The sequence below is a fragment of the Canis lupus genome, chromosome 37 (genome assembly GCF_011100685.1).
Source record: "Canis lupus familiaris isolate Mischka breed German Shepherd chromosome 37, alternate assembly UU_Cfam_GSD_1.0, whole genome shotgun sequence".
NCBI lineage: Eukaryota > Metazoa > Chordata > Mammalia > Carnivora > Canidae > Canis > Canis lupus.
Window position 1 is genome coordinate 6,529,720 of NC_049258.1, and position 16,813 is coordinate 6,546,532.

At 38.4% G+C, this 16,813-nt stretch overlaps 1 protein-coding gene across 15 annotated transcripts in view; it reads right to left on the reverse strand.

Moving 5' to 3' along the window:
- The window catches only part of ANKRD44 (ankyrin repeat domain 44), a 365,215-nt gene that overhangs the window by 150,308 nt on the left and 198,094 nt on the right, over positions 1-16,813 (reverse strand). For 12 of the 15 annotated variants that reach the window (XR_005385154.1, XR_005385155.1, XR_005385152.1 and 9 more), the window contains exons 10-14: positions 13,718-13,832; positions 5,059-5,141; positions 3,847-3,964; positions 1,785-1,853; positions 54-194 (exon numbers count right to left, since the gene is read on the reverse strand). Coding sequence is in view for 11 of the 15 variants with exons in the window: in XM_038585234.1 (XP_038441162.1) it covers positions 54-194; positions 1,785-1,853; positions 3,847-3,964; positions 5,059-5,141; positions 13,718-13,832 (526 nt within the window). In the remaining 4 variants the exon portion in view is untranslated. The remainder of the gene's footprint in view (positions 1-53; positions 195-1,784; positions 1,854-3,846; positions 3,965-5,058; positions 5,142-13,717; positions 13,833-16,813) is intronic. The other 3 variants (XM_038585235.1, XM_038585243.1, XM_038585240.1) reach the window with 1 other exon arrangement.

Below are 16,813 nucleotides of genomic sequence, written 5' to 3' on the forward strand. Positions count from 1 at the left end.
TGTCCCTCCCCAGTCATATCCCCAAAAGGAAATTTGAGCAAGGCTGTTTTTACTTTCTATCCATGTCTGATGCGGCAGCATAGTGCAAAGCTGTCCGTCCCCAGTCATCTGTTTCATTAACGTTGGCCCCTGTGGTCACTAATGTCTCAATACAGTGGAAATGACAATTTGCAGCTGCATAGTGCAAAGGCGTCCTGAAAAACAGACAGCAATTTATTACTTCACTCATCTGAAAAACAGAACTGGACCCCCTCCCTCCGGTGATCAGCAGCATTAGCAGTATCCCTGGGAGTGGGGACGGCTCTTCAGCTCTCAGAGTGTGGAGACCAGGGGACATGCCTTCCTTTGACTTTGTAAGTTGAAGCGGAGCCCACAAACAGACTGGCCTCAGACAAGACCATCTACCTGGAGATCAATCCTTTCTTTCCATTCCTAGTATTCCTAGTACCTATCCTGGTTCAGGTCTACTCTAGGGCTCTTTTGGACTATTGTAATACCATCCCTATTGGCCTCCTGAGCTCTAATCAAACTTCCATCTAACTTCTAGTTGGTATGAATAAATAACTGGGGTTTCTGAAGTCTGATACCCACATGCAACATCCTCTTCTAAAGCTGCGGGTCCTCTCTATTGAGCAGAGCCTTGATTCCTTAATCTGGAATTGAAGACCTTTCCAAGCTGGGCCCAAACTACCTTCATGAAGTTTCTCTCTCTCCCCTATATGAACCCATCACTGCATCCAAATGGGATTTCCTGAGGTTTTCCAGTCATGTCCACATCTCCCCTATCTTTCCCCATGTCATTTTCTTCCCTAGAATGTCTTCTCCTGAACCACTTCCAACCATTAAAACCCCAAAGCTTCTTAAGTTCCAGAAGTTCTCTTTCCCTTTTGTCTGAGATTATATAGCTCCTGTCTGGGTCTCTCTGGAGCTCTCATCTCATATTGCCTTGATTTTACCTCTTGGTAAAGAGGTATTGTCTCATCTTCTCCATTGAATTACAAGCCCCTTGGGGACAGGGATGTAGGTTAATGGGAGGAACAATATCCAAGGAGTTAGAAGTCCTAGGTTCTAGTCCGGGTAGATCTGTAAGCTGCACCAAACCACATCCCGCCTCTTGGCCTAGACTTCTTTGTTTTCACTTCAATAATGACCTGCGAGTACCTGTCCCCTAATGTCTATTCTAGGTCTAAAATTCCTAGAATTTTAATTTTACATGTGCATGTAAATTTATTGCATGTATAAGAAATTTAGTTTTTATAAGCTCTAAAAAGAATAGTAAGTATGCCCCATGGTCAGGTGAGAGAAGAGACAAGAAACAAAGAGTCCACCAGAACAGTGTGATGTGTGCTCGGGTTGTGGACTATGGAGGGCACCAGGGGAGCAGAGAAGAGGGCCACCGTGCCAGAGGTGGCAGGTGCTACTTGACATAAATTGGGAAGGGTGAGAGGTGTTATCCTAGGTAGGCTGGTAAGAGAAGAAATCTATTGCAACTCCAAGAGCCAGGGTGCATGTGGAGAGGAGGGGTAAAGAGATGCTATGGAAAAAAATGGAAAGAAGAAAAGACACAATTGGCCCTTCTAAACAGAAGCTGCGAGGGGAGATGCTTTCCTTGGGGTTTGTGCCTGCTTTGTTGGTGTTTCCCTACAAAGAAGGATTTCCTTCTGAGGTTGGAATCTCCCCAGCTAGCTTCCCTGTTTACCATTTCAATATAACATGGTTTCCAGATGGACTGCTCCCCACTCCTTTTACTTAGGCACTCGAAACAGAGTTCCCTGTTTACATACCTCCCACACTTGTCCTTTTTATGGAAATCTGCTCCGCTGCTCTGCAAGAGTTTTATACATTCCACATTACTAGAAAGACAGGGAAAACATCATTAAGACGGTAGAGGTCAAGTGCTGGGCTATCTTCAGAAAGAGCTGTTTTTGGTGAAGTGAAGGCCAAGATGAAATGATAGCTCCAGCTTTAAACTCTGCTAACACAAAAACATCCTGAACATCTTAGAGGAATGCAATATTGCAAGGATTTAAAGTTCCTGAAACCCCCTTTCCCAAGCTAATAAATCAATGCATTAAAGAGTTTGATATAACATTTTCAATTTCACGACCAACGTATCTAATGATTATTACATGATTAAACCTTTTAGTGATGGTTTCATCATTTTTCCTAAAATTCTCTTTCAAAACCATCAAGAATTTAGGAAGCAACCCCCTATACCTAACAATGATTTCATGTCACTTCTAAACAATGAGTCAGGATGGAGAAGCATTACCTTTTATCACAGGAGAATGAATTCACCATGATAACCATTTTCAACCCAGACTCTCCATAATGGGAAATAAAACAGCTGCATTTCCCTGTCTTTGTAATATAGGTAAACAAATGTGCAAAAAAAAGAAAAGGCCGAAAGTGATGCAGTGGAGCATAGTGATCTTCCAAAGCTTCTTTGTCATTCGCAGAAGCAATAAATCATGTTTAGTAAAGAAAAAAGGACCCACCAAAGTGAATTTTCTTATTGAAGAGCATGTCACTAAATATTAATTGTAATAGGAACTTCAGATATGAATCCAGAATGATGTGTTGCCACTTTCTGTATAGGCCTGATATATTTTTTTTAATGTCAGCATAAAAAGAGACAATCATCCATTATTGTTCTAAACTTGGAATGCTGAGAAGTGGTCTAGGATTTACTGTTTTATTATTTAAATATGAAAAATGATCTCATTAATGAAGAACCCCAGCAGGGCTCTCTCCACACCCCCTCCCCCTGATTCTTTGTAGCCACCTTTCTCAGAAAACTAGCTGTTTCAGTCATAAAATATAAGACCTTTCTGAGACCATTATGTGTTGGGGTAGCATGCCAGTTGATATAAAAGCACCTGTCTCTTACTGAATGAAGCCAAAGGATCAAAGGCAGAGGCAGATCCAGTTCTGTGGCTCATGATGCTCAGACGATTTGGGGAGAGGGGTTGGGGAGAAGGAGATTCATTTAATAATACATAATTATGAATATAAAACTAAACACAAAATTTTGGAAGGGACCCACACAAGTAAAGGCCCTAAAGCTTCACAGTCAACCCACCTCTGATAAAGAGGTAATGCCTTTGGATAATGTACAGATGACAAATGGAGAAGCATTGCTGTTCCTTAAGGACTAGAAGATTGATTAAGAACTAACACCTTAACCAAACAAGGTCATCCGAGGGAGGCCATGTTTGGTCAATGTATGATCATATATCAACAACATATTGATCAGAGCCTTATTCTCACCACTGATATGAAAAAGAGTATCTGGTGAAAAATGTTCTTTACAACTTTTTTAAAAGGCACAGATTAAATCACTTCTTGTCTATCCCTTGGTTTTTCTTGACCTTCAGTCACATTTAACCACTTAATGCTTAAAAATCAGTTTTGAAATAAGTACAAAAATATCTGTAGATAAACATGGACTAACTCAATCTTGGATTCCCTTGATCATCATCCACCTACCGGTGACAAAAAGGAAAAAACTTAGGAACAAATCTCAAATTATTTTCTTTTGGCAGAGTGCATATCAAGCACAATACATATTCTATAGGCTGAAATCTTATAATTAAAAAAAAAGGAAGAGAGTGAGAAGAGAAAACAAAAGAGAACTATTTTCTCTATGAGATGGGCTAACCATTTTTCTTCAGAAGAACAAACATACAACTAACATGGAAATGCAAAAGTGATATTTGGTATTGATAGACAATGATTCTTACCCATCTTACTAAGGAAATTGATTTTGATTCAGACAACTTAAGTCAATTAAGAGAAATTAGGAATTAAGTCATGAAATAAGAACTGAAATTGCTAAGTACTCACCCTCCTGCAGCAGCAGCATGAAGGCACGTTCTTCCAAATTTATCTGGGGTATCTATTTCAAAGCCTGCAGACAGCACGTGCTCATTACTAAACAACGATACTATGCTATACTTTTGTCCTAGTTAAACCACAAGAAACATTGCAGAGACAGAAAAATCAGTTAGTAGGAAAACCAGAACGCAAGCAATTGTAGTCAGAAAGAGGTTGTCATGGAAACGAATGGTAACTGCTCAAGCTTGGCAATTGTATAGGAAGAACCATGAAGTCTAGAAGAATTTATTTTCACATTCAGCCCTGGGTGAACCACAGCCCCATATTTCAATCCCGGGATAGAAATTTATGAAACCAATTTGAGATAAGTAGGGCAATAGACAGGCAGACAGAACACATGGAGAAAACATGGACAGCAAAGGAGTAATCTTAACATGCGGGAGTAGATATTTTCTTACATATATTATTGGCTTTCACTTGGTTTAAGATTTGGGAAACATGCTTTCATGCAGGGATTATTTTTAAACATGCCAAAAGCAGTGAAAGCAGAATCAGCCATAGGTAAAGCACTTAAAAGGAAAAAAAAAAATGCCTCTGGGATGTCTGTTGAATTAATTCATAAACAATCTTTGCCTTGCAGAGCTCTATCACCTTTGAAAGCCAGGAACTTCTTAATGCATGGAGGTTGGCAGAAGCAGTGATAAGAAAGATTAGCAAAGCTCCAAACCAGAAAGAATTTCTTGGTTCCAAACAGACCCACATTTAAAAAATAAAAATTGAACCTAGTTGGAGGGGATCAAACTATAGCAATTTATCAAAGCCCACGGAGGAGGAAAGTAACATAACAATTCTACTGTCAAAATGTGGGGGATTTGGCCTTTTTCCTTTGTTGAAAATATTAACTGTTAAGTCCTCCATTTTAGGCCTCAAAGATATTTTCTCTGATTACAAGAAACTTCCAGTAAGCTATGGCCATCCCTGCCTGTTTCTCACTCTGGATCACCCAAGCTTTAACTTGAAAAATGGACAAGACTCTCATTCTGTGGCAGGAATACTGACACTCAAACAGCAACAATGCCAAGGACTGCCGAGAGCTGTCCCCAGACCAGGTAATGCATGACATGAAGCACAGTCAGCCTCTTACTCTGACCCGACACCTAGAGCCATGTGGCTCCTGTACAGGACACACCGAGCCTCATCTGTGGTAATGGGGTTACTTACCCGACGATAACAGCTTTCTGCAGCAATCAGAGTGAGCATTTAGGGCGGCTAAATGTAAGGGGAACATGCTATGGATTCCACACCTGAGGAGGGAAAAAACAGAGCAGCTCACGGTAACAGATCTCAAGATACATGTGGAAGAACAAATCTTTTCTAGAAATTCTCTGATGAAAACTAAATCCATAACACCTCACTTAGGGACACTTGCCTAAAATAATTTTATAATTCTTCCACTCAGGAAATAATTATGCAATCATTTTCCACCTTAACATAATCAAATCCTAAGCCTAGACCAGAATTAAAACCCGTAACAGGGCAGCCCAGGTGGTTCAATGGTTTGGCGCCTGGAGACCCAGGATTGAGTCCCACGTCGGGCTCCCTGCAAGGAGCCTGCTTCTCTCTCTCTGCCTGTGTCTCTGCCTCTCTTTCTGTATCTCTCATTAATAAATAAAACAAAAATCTTTTAAAAAATAAAAAAATAAAACCCATAACAATAGGAATGTATGTTTTTAAGAAGTTTCTTATAAATGATGACTCTACATTTAAGATTAATTTGCCTTTTTTTCTTTCAGCTTAAGCAACTTATGTCAGCAAGCTGTTTTATTCAGTGACCTGTTCTATTCTTTGAGTTGATACATAAATACTATTGACCTATTATGTGCCAAGTACTTTGCTAAGAGTTAATAATGGCTGCATTACTGAAAACAAAATTTTGGATGAGAATAAAAACTAATATTTACTTTTTGCAGGTGCAACTTCATCTTGCTAATAGACTTTTATACTGTGTATTAACCCACATCAGAACGCCAGTCACGAAAATGCGCTGGAGCAACAAACATTATCTTGCATACATTTCATAGATCCAGCATATTTGCCCCAGCAGTATTACAGAAAGAATCCAGGAAAGGACTTTTTATAGACCGATACCCTATCATAACACAGTCCCCGGGTTGATCCCTTAAGGGATGGGCCGCCTTCTGATAGCAGTGCTTTTTGCTTTCAGAATCCAATCCTCCTCTTGCCCACTACCTCTCCTCACACAGGGACCCAAAGCCATGTGCTGAACTGTAGTTCCTAATAAACAGCATCATCGGGAGGTTCCTGTGTGCATCTAAGCATCTATAACGTTAGTGCTCATTTCTCAGAACATCTCACTATATTCAAATAATGTAGTTCAGATTTTGCAGATCCTCTGCATAACACAAGGAAGGAAGTATGTATGTTTACACCTGCAGCACTGATGACCTAAATTTCTTCTCTGGCACAAAGTTGCCCGTTTCCAGATTCTATAATTCATTTAAAATCACATATGGTTTGAATTGGTTAGGGTTCAGATACATGACTTTTATGTGCTATCTCAAAAATTATGATGATGTGTGTGAATGCGCTGAAGTATATACATATTCACAGATATTTCATGGTATTCACCGTGCTGACAAATCTGAGTCTGCCAACCATTAACTACCTCTCTCTTTCCATGAAAACTTCTCTGTGTATTTGGTGGTTTTGTTCAGCCTTCCCTCTGTTCGTTTTCCTTTCCCTATATGGAGATTTCCAACCCAGTGTATATAATAGCTGGCATCCATCAAGAGATGCAATTTGCTTGTCTTCCGGGCAGTGTCATGCAGAGGAGAACTGCTTGTAACTGCCTCTCTCATCATTTACAAAAAAAATCCTGAAAAGCAATTGCTCCAGTGACAACCTTGATGCTCACGGAAAGGGAGTTGGGGGATGGGAGAGAAGCTTTTCTATCTATGCCGCTATTTATATTGCTCCCTCTTGATGCCAGGCAAACAGTAATTATTAAATATGTATAACATGTTTTAAAAACACCTTACTAAATGGAATTTTAAGCCAATGAGACTGTTCTTAACTACTTTATTTGCTTAGGGCAGGTAAGGCAAAAATATATGATTATATTAATATATCTGGATGTTTGCAAGGGAAAAACAGTATTTTCCTATTTTTAAGTTTCTGGTTTTAAGTTCCTGAAAGGATGTGCCTGGAATTGGGTTGGATTTTCCAAGAGATCTTTGAACCTTCCTCATTCTTTATATATGATTTTAAGAAAAATATATGTGTGCAAATACATAATATATAAAATATAAATATATTAAAATGTTATATATTGCATATATATTATATATACATACATATATGTGCATATATGTATATATACACAATATAGTACACATTTTATAAAGATACAAAAAATATATATCTTTATATACAATAATACAAGCAAATGAATTAGAGAAAATAGCACCAAATTCTACAATAAATCAATTAGAAAACAAAGTGTAATTGACAGTATAACAGGAACAGCACTGTAATATATTACACAAAATTCATTATGAATATTTCCAATCAGCTTTGCCACTTAACATCATTGTGTTCAGCTAATTCATCATACTCTACATTAGCTAAGTCTTTCTTTTTTTTCCTGTTACTTATAAATTTGAGAAGAGAGGTAGAATTAGTCCAAAAGGCCTAGTAAAAATTATGTTTGATATATATTTTTATTCCATAGTTAATAAAAAAATCAATACTCCAATGTAGGTTTGAAAACATTAATTTAGAACTGGCATTTGAACTTGAATATGACACTACGATTCAAACAGGAAAACCAAATATCAGGCCAAGATTGTAAAGAAGATAAAAGTCAAATTCAGAATCTCTGAATCATATTAGAAATGACTTGCATGTTTCAAATAAAATTACTCCTTTATTTTTATAAATTAAGACTTCTTCTAAAGGAAGAATCATAAAACCTTAAGTAAGAAAATTAGGATTTGGCTGTCTTAGCCAAATAAGAAGCACTGCTCTTACTTCATCAGGTTTAAATCAAAGAAGATCAAGAAATAAAGATGTCAGATAACACTAAACTTAACAATGCATAAATTATAGGAAAGAGACCAGTTCCAGCTAAAATGTTACATTTATCAGACCAGTCATAAAATTAATGGGACACATTTGTATTAGCTATTTCTAATTTAGCTGCTAGCTGGCATCTCCTACCCAGTTATTTCAGAATAAATGAGGTCAGAATAAATTGTAGACCGCTATCAGAGGTAAGGAAAAGGCTTGTGCACTATTAGAATATCTGTTCTTTTAAGCTTTCCCCTTGGCATCAGAGAGCTAAGGCTGTCCCTTTTCACCTCCAGTGCTTTCTAGAACCTCCCCTTAGGCTGTATGCTAAAAAAAAAAAAAAACCACTATGGTTAAGGTGATGGGGTCAGATACCATGGGTTTGAGCTCTAGTTTTGACACTTGCCAGCTATTGGATCTTTGGCAAGTACATAATGGTTCCCTCATCCAGCAAATAAAGATTACAACAGTGTTGATCTTACAGAGCAATTGTAAGGACTAACTAATAATGCACCCAGGTGCTAACAGAGGGTCTGGACCATGATAAGCCTTTCCCATACAAGTTAGTATTACTATTGCCCTTGAAATTATTATTAGCTTAGTTGGATAATCTGCAGTCTTGTGAGTTTGGTAGTGGTAATCAGGCTGTGAATCCTTAAAACCACGTTTGTGATTCTTTAAAAGCCAAGAATAAATTGTGATCAGCTAGCATATCTGTTCTTTCTACATTTAAAAATTCTTTAAGTATTTCTCTCTTGCAAGTCTCCTAGGGAAGGTGGATTGGTTTACCTTTTGCCCACTGAGCAGGTGAGATAAAAACATTTGATGGTTTTTGATCATCAAATGATTTTATGATTACTTGAGTGATCAACCCAAATTTAAAAAATCAGTTTCCTATTAATTTTATCTATGTCACTCCAAATATGTATCACATACCCTTGAGTCAGAAGCATTTGGGTCCTTGCTGTTTGTAACCTACGACACTTACAGTGGTTTCTTTTGAACCAGGACCAAGCACTCTAATGTGGCTTCCAAGGCCCCTTCTGGATCCAGCTGGATCTTCCTTAATCAATCAGTATTCTAGAATCTCAGTGGACTTCTGTCCCTTCCTCCTGGAGGAGCCAAGGCTATATCCTGCGCCAGGCTTTGTTTGGTACATGCGGGTGCCTCAAGAAACTCCTCTTTCTGCCCAGCTTCTCGTAGCCTTTCTCAAACTCACTAGTGTATCTCTGGGGGCCAATGGAAATACCTTTAGGCTTTCAAGAGTTCTCTGCGGGAATTTTTTAAACTGTCTTTTCCTTTGATGATAACCTAAAGCAAGTGGTCATATTTTGGCTCATCTCAACAAACACCATCTCACGAAATACCTCTGCCATAGGTCAACGCCCCAGGCTGTACTTAGGATCACATTCGTGCCTTGTGGAACTACTTTAATTGGCAGAGGCCAATAAGAACAGGAAAAAGGTGGACTTAATAGAGACCAATGATGTCTGAACCTGGGAAGGGCCAGTGACAATGCAGTATCCTTAGCCTTCTATATGCACAGAATTTGGCAGTAGTTGGGTTTGTGCTCTGTGACAAGCCCCCTTCTCTCCTCTGTGTTGAAGCCACTGCAAAACTTCCAGTATCACAGAATGTATTGACCTCTAAAGAGTCAGCACCATGGCCACCAGGACAATAATCCCATGACAACGGTGATTTAATTTCAGCAAACCGTGTGCCATTACATCAACCGCTACATAGAGAGGCAGCAAGCCTCTTGCTCCTTGCCTTGCCTCCAGATCCAGATGGCAGAGGACAGAGTCTCATTTCCACCTCCTCACAGGCTCTGTGACCTCAGACAAGTAAGTGAACCTCTCTGTGCCTCATTTACTTCACTGACAAGATGGCAATAAACATATCACTCACCTCATGGAGCTGCTGTGACAGTTAAATGTAATTCCTAAGAATGGTGCTGGCATGGGTAAGCACTCATGAATGTTTGCTACTGCTGTTAATCCGTTACCCCTGAGTGCTGTTTGCATGTATTCTGGACTTCTTTTGGACTCACTGAGATAGTAGAGTCAAAGCCTAAGGAGTTTCTATCTAGTTTTACATTTACACATATACATACTATAATAAAAATAATATAAGTCTCTACCCAGGATTTGCAAGTCTCTCAATACCACGACCTAACTAACTGCTATTCACCTGCAGTCTCCAGGAAGCACCACTCTTCCCAGAAACCCCACCCTCAGCCCTGCTATGACCCACATATGTTCTGTATCCACTGGCACCCAGCGATTGTTCTGGCATCACACTTTGCATGCATGATTGTAACTGCTTGTTTAATCCTTGCCCCCAATGAATTATAAATTCCTTGAGGGCAGGGACTCCTACAACCCCAGAACCTGACATAGTGGGTGATACTTTACCAAACATTTAGTGAAAGAACAGTTGTCAGAACCAGTTACCTGCATAACTATAATACCCCTAATTTTGTTGCAGTTGAGGCAGAAAAACAAGTGAGAGCATAGTCAGTCAGGTGGAAGACAAATTAAAATCCCAGAGACAAGAGTCTCAAACCTAAAAAAGTTAAAGAAGAAGAACCAAAGGGCTTTGGCGCCACATAAAGTTGCATGAGCACGGAGTCAGGTTGCAGAAAGTGCTCTGACTTAAAAGTTCAGAGAAGAAAAACATTCGATCTGGCCCAAGAATGAAATTCAAAGAAATTCATAAGGAAGTAACGACCATAATAACATTTGTCATATTGAGATCTTTTGAAATATATTTGGTCATATTGTTTATGGATGAGGATAGGTTATTTTCATAAATGCTATTTGTTTACTTATTTATAGAAGGAAAGTCCAACTTTTCTCCTCTTTAATAAACAACCCCACATAGATCTACAAAGAGCCCAGAGATTAGTAATTTTCTGAGGCCCTTTAGGCAAAGTTAATCTTCTCCAACTTTCCTTCCTTTCATTTTGGTATTTCAAAATGGTGATTCCTGATTTTGATATTTCAAAATGGTGATTTCCCTCCCCATGTGCTACACACACACATGCACACACGCACGTACACAGCTGCAGCCTAACAAACCACTGTTTACTGTGGGCGCATTCTTATCCTCAGATACGCTGTGACATTAGCAGATGTGGCTCTTAGAGGCTGGGACAATGTTTGCCTCAGCGGCATCCCCAGGACACAACACAGTCGATGGAAAGAAAGGCTACTTGAACAATAATGACGTCTCTAAGGCCCTTTTGCCACATGGTGTGTATTCGCATAAATTGAAGGCAAAATAATTACAAAGAAATGAACCCTGTGCTTATTGAGTAAGTATGTTTTGGGGAATTCTAAGTAAGCTGTGCACCTCAGTTTCTCCCTCAAGGGGATCCAAATCTGAAAGAAAATCAGAAATTCATGGTGGTTTGGTTAAAATTCCCCAAGTAGCCCTGAGTTGAAAAAAAAAAAAAAACACACCACTGAAAATATTAACCTATCACAAGTGAAGGGGTGTGCCTAGATATTTTACTCCTGCTTAATTACCATGGAGCATTTATGATCTCTGGCTTTGGGTAACCATGATCTGGTCAGGAACTAAGAATCCAGTAAGAGCCTCCCGAATCTTAGGACAGTGCTCTTTCCACAAGACTGACCTGCTTCTTTTAACTTGCAATATCCAGTCAAAAAAGTTGACTGTAAGTGGATTCCTTTCTTCTGAAAGGACACAGCCCACTGTACTGTTTGTCAGCATGTCTTTCTTTTTCTGCCACCTCCCCCCCTCCAAACCCAGCCTTGAGCTGAGCCCAAGCCCTCATCCTCTCCTCTCTGGACATTTGCAAGAGGCTGCCACATGTTTCTGGTCTGGACCGCCTCTGGTACATCTGGGCCATTGTCAGAGTGATTTTCCTCACCCACAAATAGGATCATGAGATACAAGCTTCCCTACATTCACTTAAAATTCCTTTACAGCTTCAGAATGCCTCAGAACAGAATCCAGCTCCTTAGCAGGACATACAAGGTCCTTCAAGATGTGGCTCTTCCTGCCTTCCCACCTCATTTTTTTTCCATTTCTCCACACACATCAGATAATCTGGGCATGGCAATCTGCTTTCAACACAGTCCCATGTTTGTGCCTTTGTAAATACTGTTCTCTCTTCCTGGAACATTCTTCCTTTTTCCTTCTATCCTTTTTACCTCACACAGTTTTGTTCATCTGGTAGATTCCTACTCATCCCTCTTTTTGCTGAAATGTCACCTCTTTTGTGAAGCCACAGAGTCAGTGTCTCCCCGACTATTCCCATAGTATGGTGCAAACCTTACAACACTTGCGCTGTCTGCTCTGGATCTTATTCCTGTCACTAGCCTGGAACCCCAGAAGGTTGCTGGAACCTACCAGTGCCTTCCATGGACCAATTAAATTTTGGCTTATTCCCAAGCAAGATTTCCAATTCTGTTGCACAACATTTGGCAAATAAGATAGAACTCCTAATGTTACACTGCCCTCATATTGTTCTCCTAAAAATTTAGTTTTTGTTATCCACAGTCTCTGTGATCATAGCTACACTCTTTATTCTGTGCTTGAAGGCTCTCTTGAATTTGGTTCTACTACATAATATTAAGTAGTAAAATAAGAGCTGTGGATAGCTTCCTATGTGCTAGGCATTCTTCAAAGAGCTTTTAATATGGATTATCTTGTTTACTAATATTACCCGATACACTTATATAACTCATACTCACATGGATCTTAACCTATACCAGATAGCTTTACTAGGAATGAAATCCTTTAATCCCCATAACAAATCTTTGGGCGAGTACTGTTATTACTCCCAACACACAGAGAGCTTAAGCAATAGGCCTAAGGTCACACAGCTCACAGGCAAGGTAGTTTGGATTGGAGCCCATGTAGAGCCCATGAAAGCCTGGGCTCCCAACCTGCACATGATAATACCTCAGGACAGAGCATACCAGAATTGTCCTCTTTCAAGCCATGGTCCTGCTTTCCTCCCTGCTCAAGCTATCTGCCACCCTCTGCTCTACTCAAGGACTTGTCATCCTTCAAACCCTACCTAAGACTAACCTTCTGTTTGAAAGCTTTTTTGAAAACTTTGGCCACCTTTGAGCTGTCTCCTGTATAGACTCTATGGCATGTCTACACTGTCTACACTAAGCCACTTAAGTCCTGCTTCATTTAGAATTTTATTTTATACTTTCTTGCATGATTCTTTGTCTTATGAGGGCCTTGGGCCTCTAGCAAAATTATGAGCTCCTTGAAGGCATCAACCAGGTGACTTCTTTCTGGATTTTCCCATAGCACCCAGCACTGTGACCAACTTGTACCACTGCTTATATTCTTGTGGAATTGAAGCATAAAATGAAGTCAGGCCCCTGTTCCCTATGTAGCAGATTTATTTGATTGTACCCCCCAATAATATCATCAGAACTGAGCAAGCACCCTGAATAAATTCTGATTTTGCCCAATTAGGTCTTACTTTTCCTGCTCAACCAACATTAAACACCAGAAAGAACAGAATATTAGAAAGTGGAGTTAGGAATAGAGTTCAAGTGTCCTTAATTAAAACCATTGGAATAGTCTTCTTTCTGATGTAGCTGAAAATAAAATTGGTTCTTCCTTGCATGTGTCATCAAAATTCATTTAATTTAGTTCAAATTTAATTTGTATTTAGCAGAACGGTACAGATCCACCTCCACCTAGATAAATGGAAACTGTCTGCCTCATGGCAAAGTCCCTTTGGCAGTATTCCCACACATGGCAAATATTCCACCAATTTCTGCAGGAAACCTACTTGGCTGTGTCAGCTCCGCTGGTTATTAGGGTGTTAATCAAAAGCTCATGACCGTATCTTGCAGCCACATGGAGAGGAGTGTTGCCATCCTTATCCACACAGTCAATTTCACCTCCTGAAAGAGACGGTTTTAACACAGGGTAACATAAGGAATCAGGTTGATTCGGATACTACATCCTACGCTAGTCACTCATGTTGTCCAAATGTTGTTCTTTTCCTCTCCATGTCCATCTCTGTTTTGAAGTACAAGAATGCCTTTCTGGGCACCAGAATGCCTTTCAGGTCACCATCTGAAGTAGTAGTTTTATTAAATCTGCATAGAGGGAAGTCTATTAGACATGTTTTTGAAAAGTCTTTCCATAATGTCTTACTGAAGGATCTAAAATCTCACAACTAAATTCCTGCTCTGAAGGAACAAAGTAATCAAATTCCATAAAATGTATAATCTTACCTGCTTGATTAAAGGCCTACATAAACTTTATACTAAAGCATCAGAACCAAAGTGAATAGAAAGTTCAAGAAAATATTTTATGTAGTTTGATTATTTGGTTTAAAATATGATGAGTAAAATGAGAAAATGTATAAACTATGAACTGGAAATATCTATATTTATAAAAGCTATCATATTAATCACCAACAGTCCTTTTAATAATACAGAATTCTCATCTTACTTTGTCTCATTTTGCCTTCCTTCTCTCCCAACTTTTTATTTTATTACATTTCTTTCTCTCCCCTTTTCATAAACATATATGTAAATGCAATTGGTCTATTTAACTATTTAAAAACAAGTTAGTCATCATGACATTTCACCCCTAAGAACAAAGGCATTCTCTCACATAACTACAATTCAATTAGTATACTCAAGAAATTTAAGGTCAGTATCATAATTCTATGTAATATAAAACACATTCCAATTTCTCCAATTATCCCCAAAATGTGCATTATAGCTGTTAGTGTTTAAAATCTGGGATATACTAGATATTGGCAAATTGGATTAAAAATTTAAAAATGTAAAAAAAAAAAAAAGAAAGAAAACATACAAAAAAAATTAAAGAAAAAATAAAACTGGGATCCAATAAAAGATTCTGCTACCATTTGGTTGTCACGTTCCTCTAGTTTCCTTTCATACAAAACAATCCTCCTGCTTTCTCTTATCAATCAATCAATCAATCAATCAATCTATCTATCTATCTATCTTGATATCTTTGGAGGTCAAGCCAAAAGTTGTGTGGAATGTCCTGCATTCTGGAGTTGTCTTATTATTTCCTCTATTAGATTCAGAACATTTTGGCAATACCCCAGACTTGATGTGCACTTCCCACTGCATCTCCACAGCACACACATAAGGTCAGGTTACTCCACTGGATATGCCAGTTTTGCTTGCAATACATACAGTTTCAGTTTGAGAAGATGAAAAAGTTCTAGAAATGGACAATGGCGTTGGTTACACAAAATGTGAATGTACTTAATGCCACTGCACAGTACACTTAAAAATAGTTAAAATGGCAACTGTTTATATTATATATGTTTTGCCAAAATAAAAAAAAAAAAAAGAGGCCTGATTGTTTGGTTAAGTTGATACCTGCCAGCCCTTGCCATGCAAAACATTTTTTTCCCCTTTGTAATTAACAATTTGCAGGCAGTACTTTGATATTGTGCAAATATCCTATTTTCCAACAAAATTTCCTGCAAGAATTTTAGCATAAGCAGGGAGTACTTTGTTTAAAAGTTACCTGAATTCTTTATTCTCTATGCTTATAGTATTAACTTGATACATAGTTAGGTTCAGTTGATTGTTTTCAAAATTTTTACCAGCTTTTGATTTATTTGATTAATATGTTAAAAATTCACATTTCAGAAATCAAAATTATAGGAAGTCTGGGTGGCTCAGTGGTTGAGTTTCTGCCTTCAGCTCAGGGTGTGATCCTGGAGTCTCGGGATCGAGTCCCACATTAGGCTCCCTGCATGGAGCCCGCTTCTCCCTCTGCCTGTGTCTCTGCCTCTTTCTCTCCCCATGTCTCTCATGAATAGAAAATTAAAATCTTTAAAAAAAATTTAAAATTAAAAAAAGAAATAAAAATTATATTTTTTAAAGTAAGGCTCACTCTTATTTCCACCCCTCCTACTTCATTTTCAACCACATCTTATAGTAACAATTTTCATTAGTTTTGGTTTATGCTTTATGTGTTTCTCTTTGCAAAAATAAACACAGACTCTTTATATATTGGGTTTTTTTTCTTTTTTACTTAACAGTATATCTTGGAATTCACTCCCCAAAAAATCACTTCTTGGAGTTCTTCCTCATTTTTGTACAGCTTTATTGTTTTCCATTGCATGGAAACACTAGTTAAGTATACCACTCTGGTATGGAGACGCATTTAGGGAGTAAATATCATTTTTGCTATTACCAGGAACGCTGCAGCGAATCACTTCATGCATATACTGTTTCCTATTCGTTGGGTGTATCTTCAGGGTAAATTCTTAGAGAGGGGATTTCTAGGTCAAAGAAATGAATACGTGGTTTTCTTTGATTTTGCCACATTTTCCCCTTTAGGTTCTGTGCCATTTTGCTACTCACATGAGCAATATATGAGAGTGTGTTTTCCCCACAGCCTAGTCAAGCCTTTGAATACCTGCCATGTGATGGGTGAGAAGTAATAGTTCGGTATAGTTTTCATTTGCATTTCTCATATTAAAGAAGTTGAGCATCTTTTCATATACTGAAGGACTATTTGTCTATCTTTTCCCATGAACTATTTGTTGACGACTTGTAACCATTTTTCTGTGTGTGTGGTCTTTTATTCCTTGATTACTCTTAAAATATTTAGGATATTCACCATTTATCACTAATACATATTAAAAATATTTTCCTCCTATATTTTCATTTTTTCTTTGTCTTTTTATTCTGAAAAAAAACCTATTTTTTGGAAGAATTCATGTCTATTATTATATTTAGATTTTGTGTTGAGGTTAGAAAGCCTTTCCTCACATCCTGATAATAAAGACACTGACAGATGTGAAACTATTTGCAATACTGTCTCCATGGATACCTCAAAGAAATCCAGGGTCTATGTAACTGTCTAAGAACTGCCTACA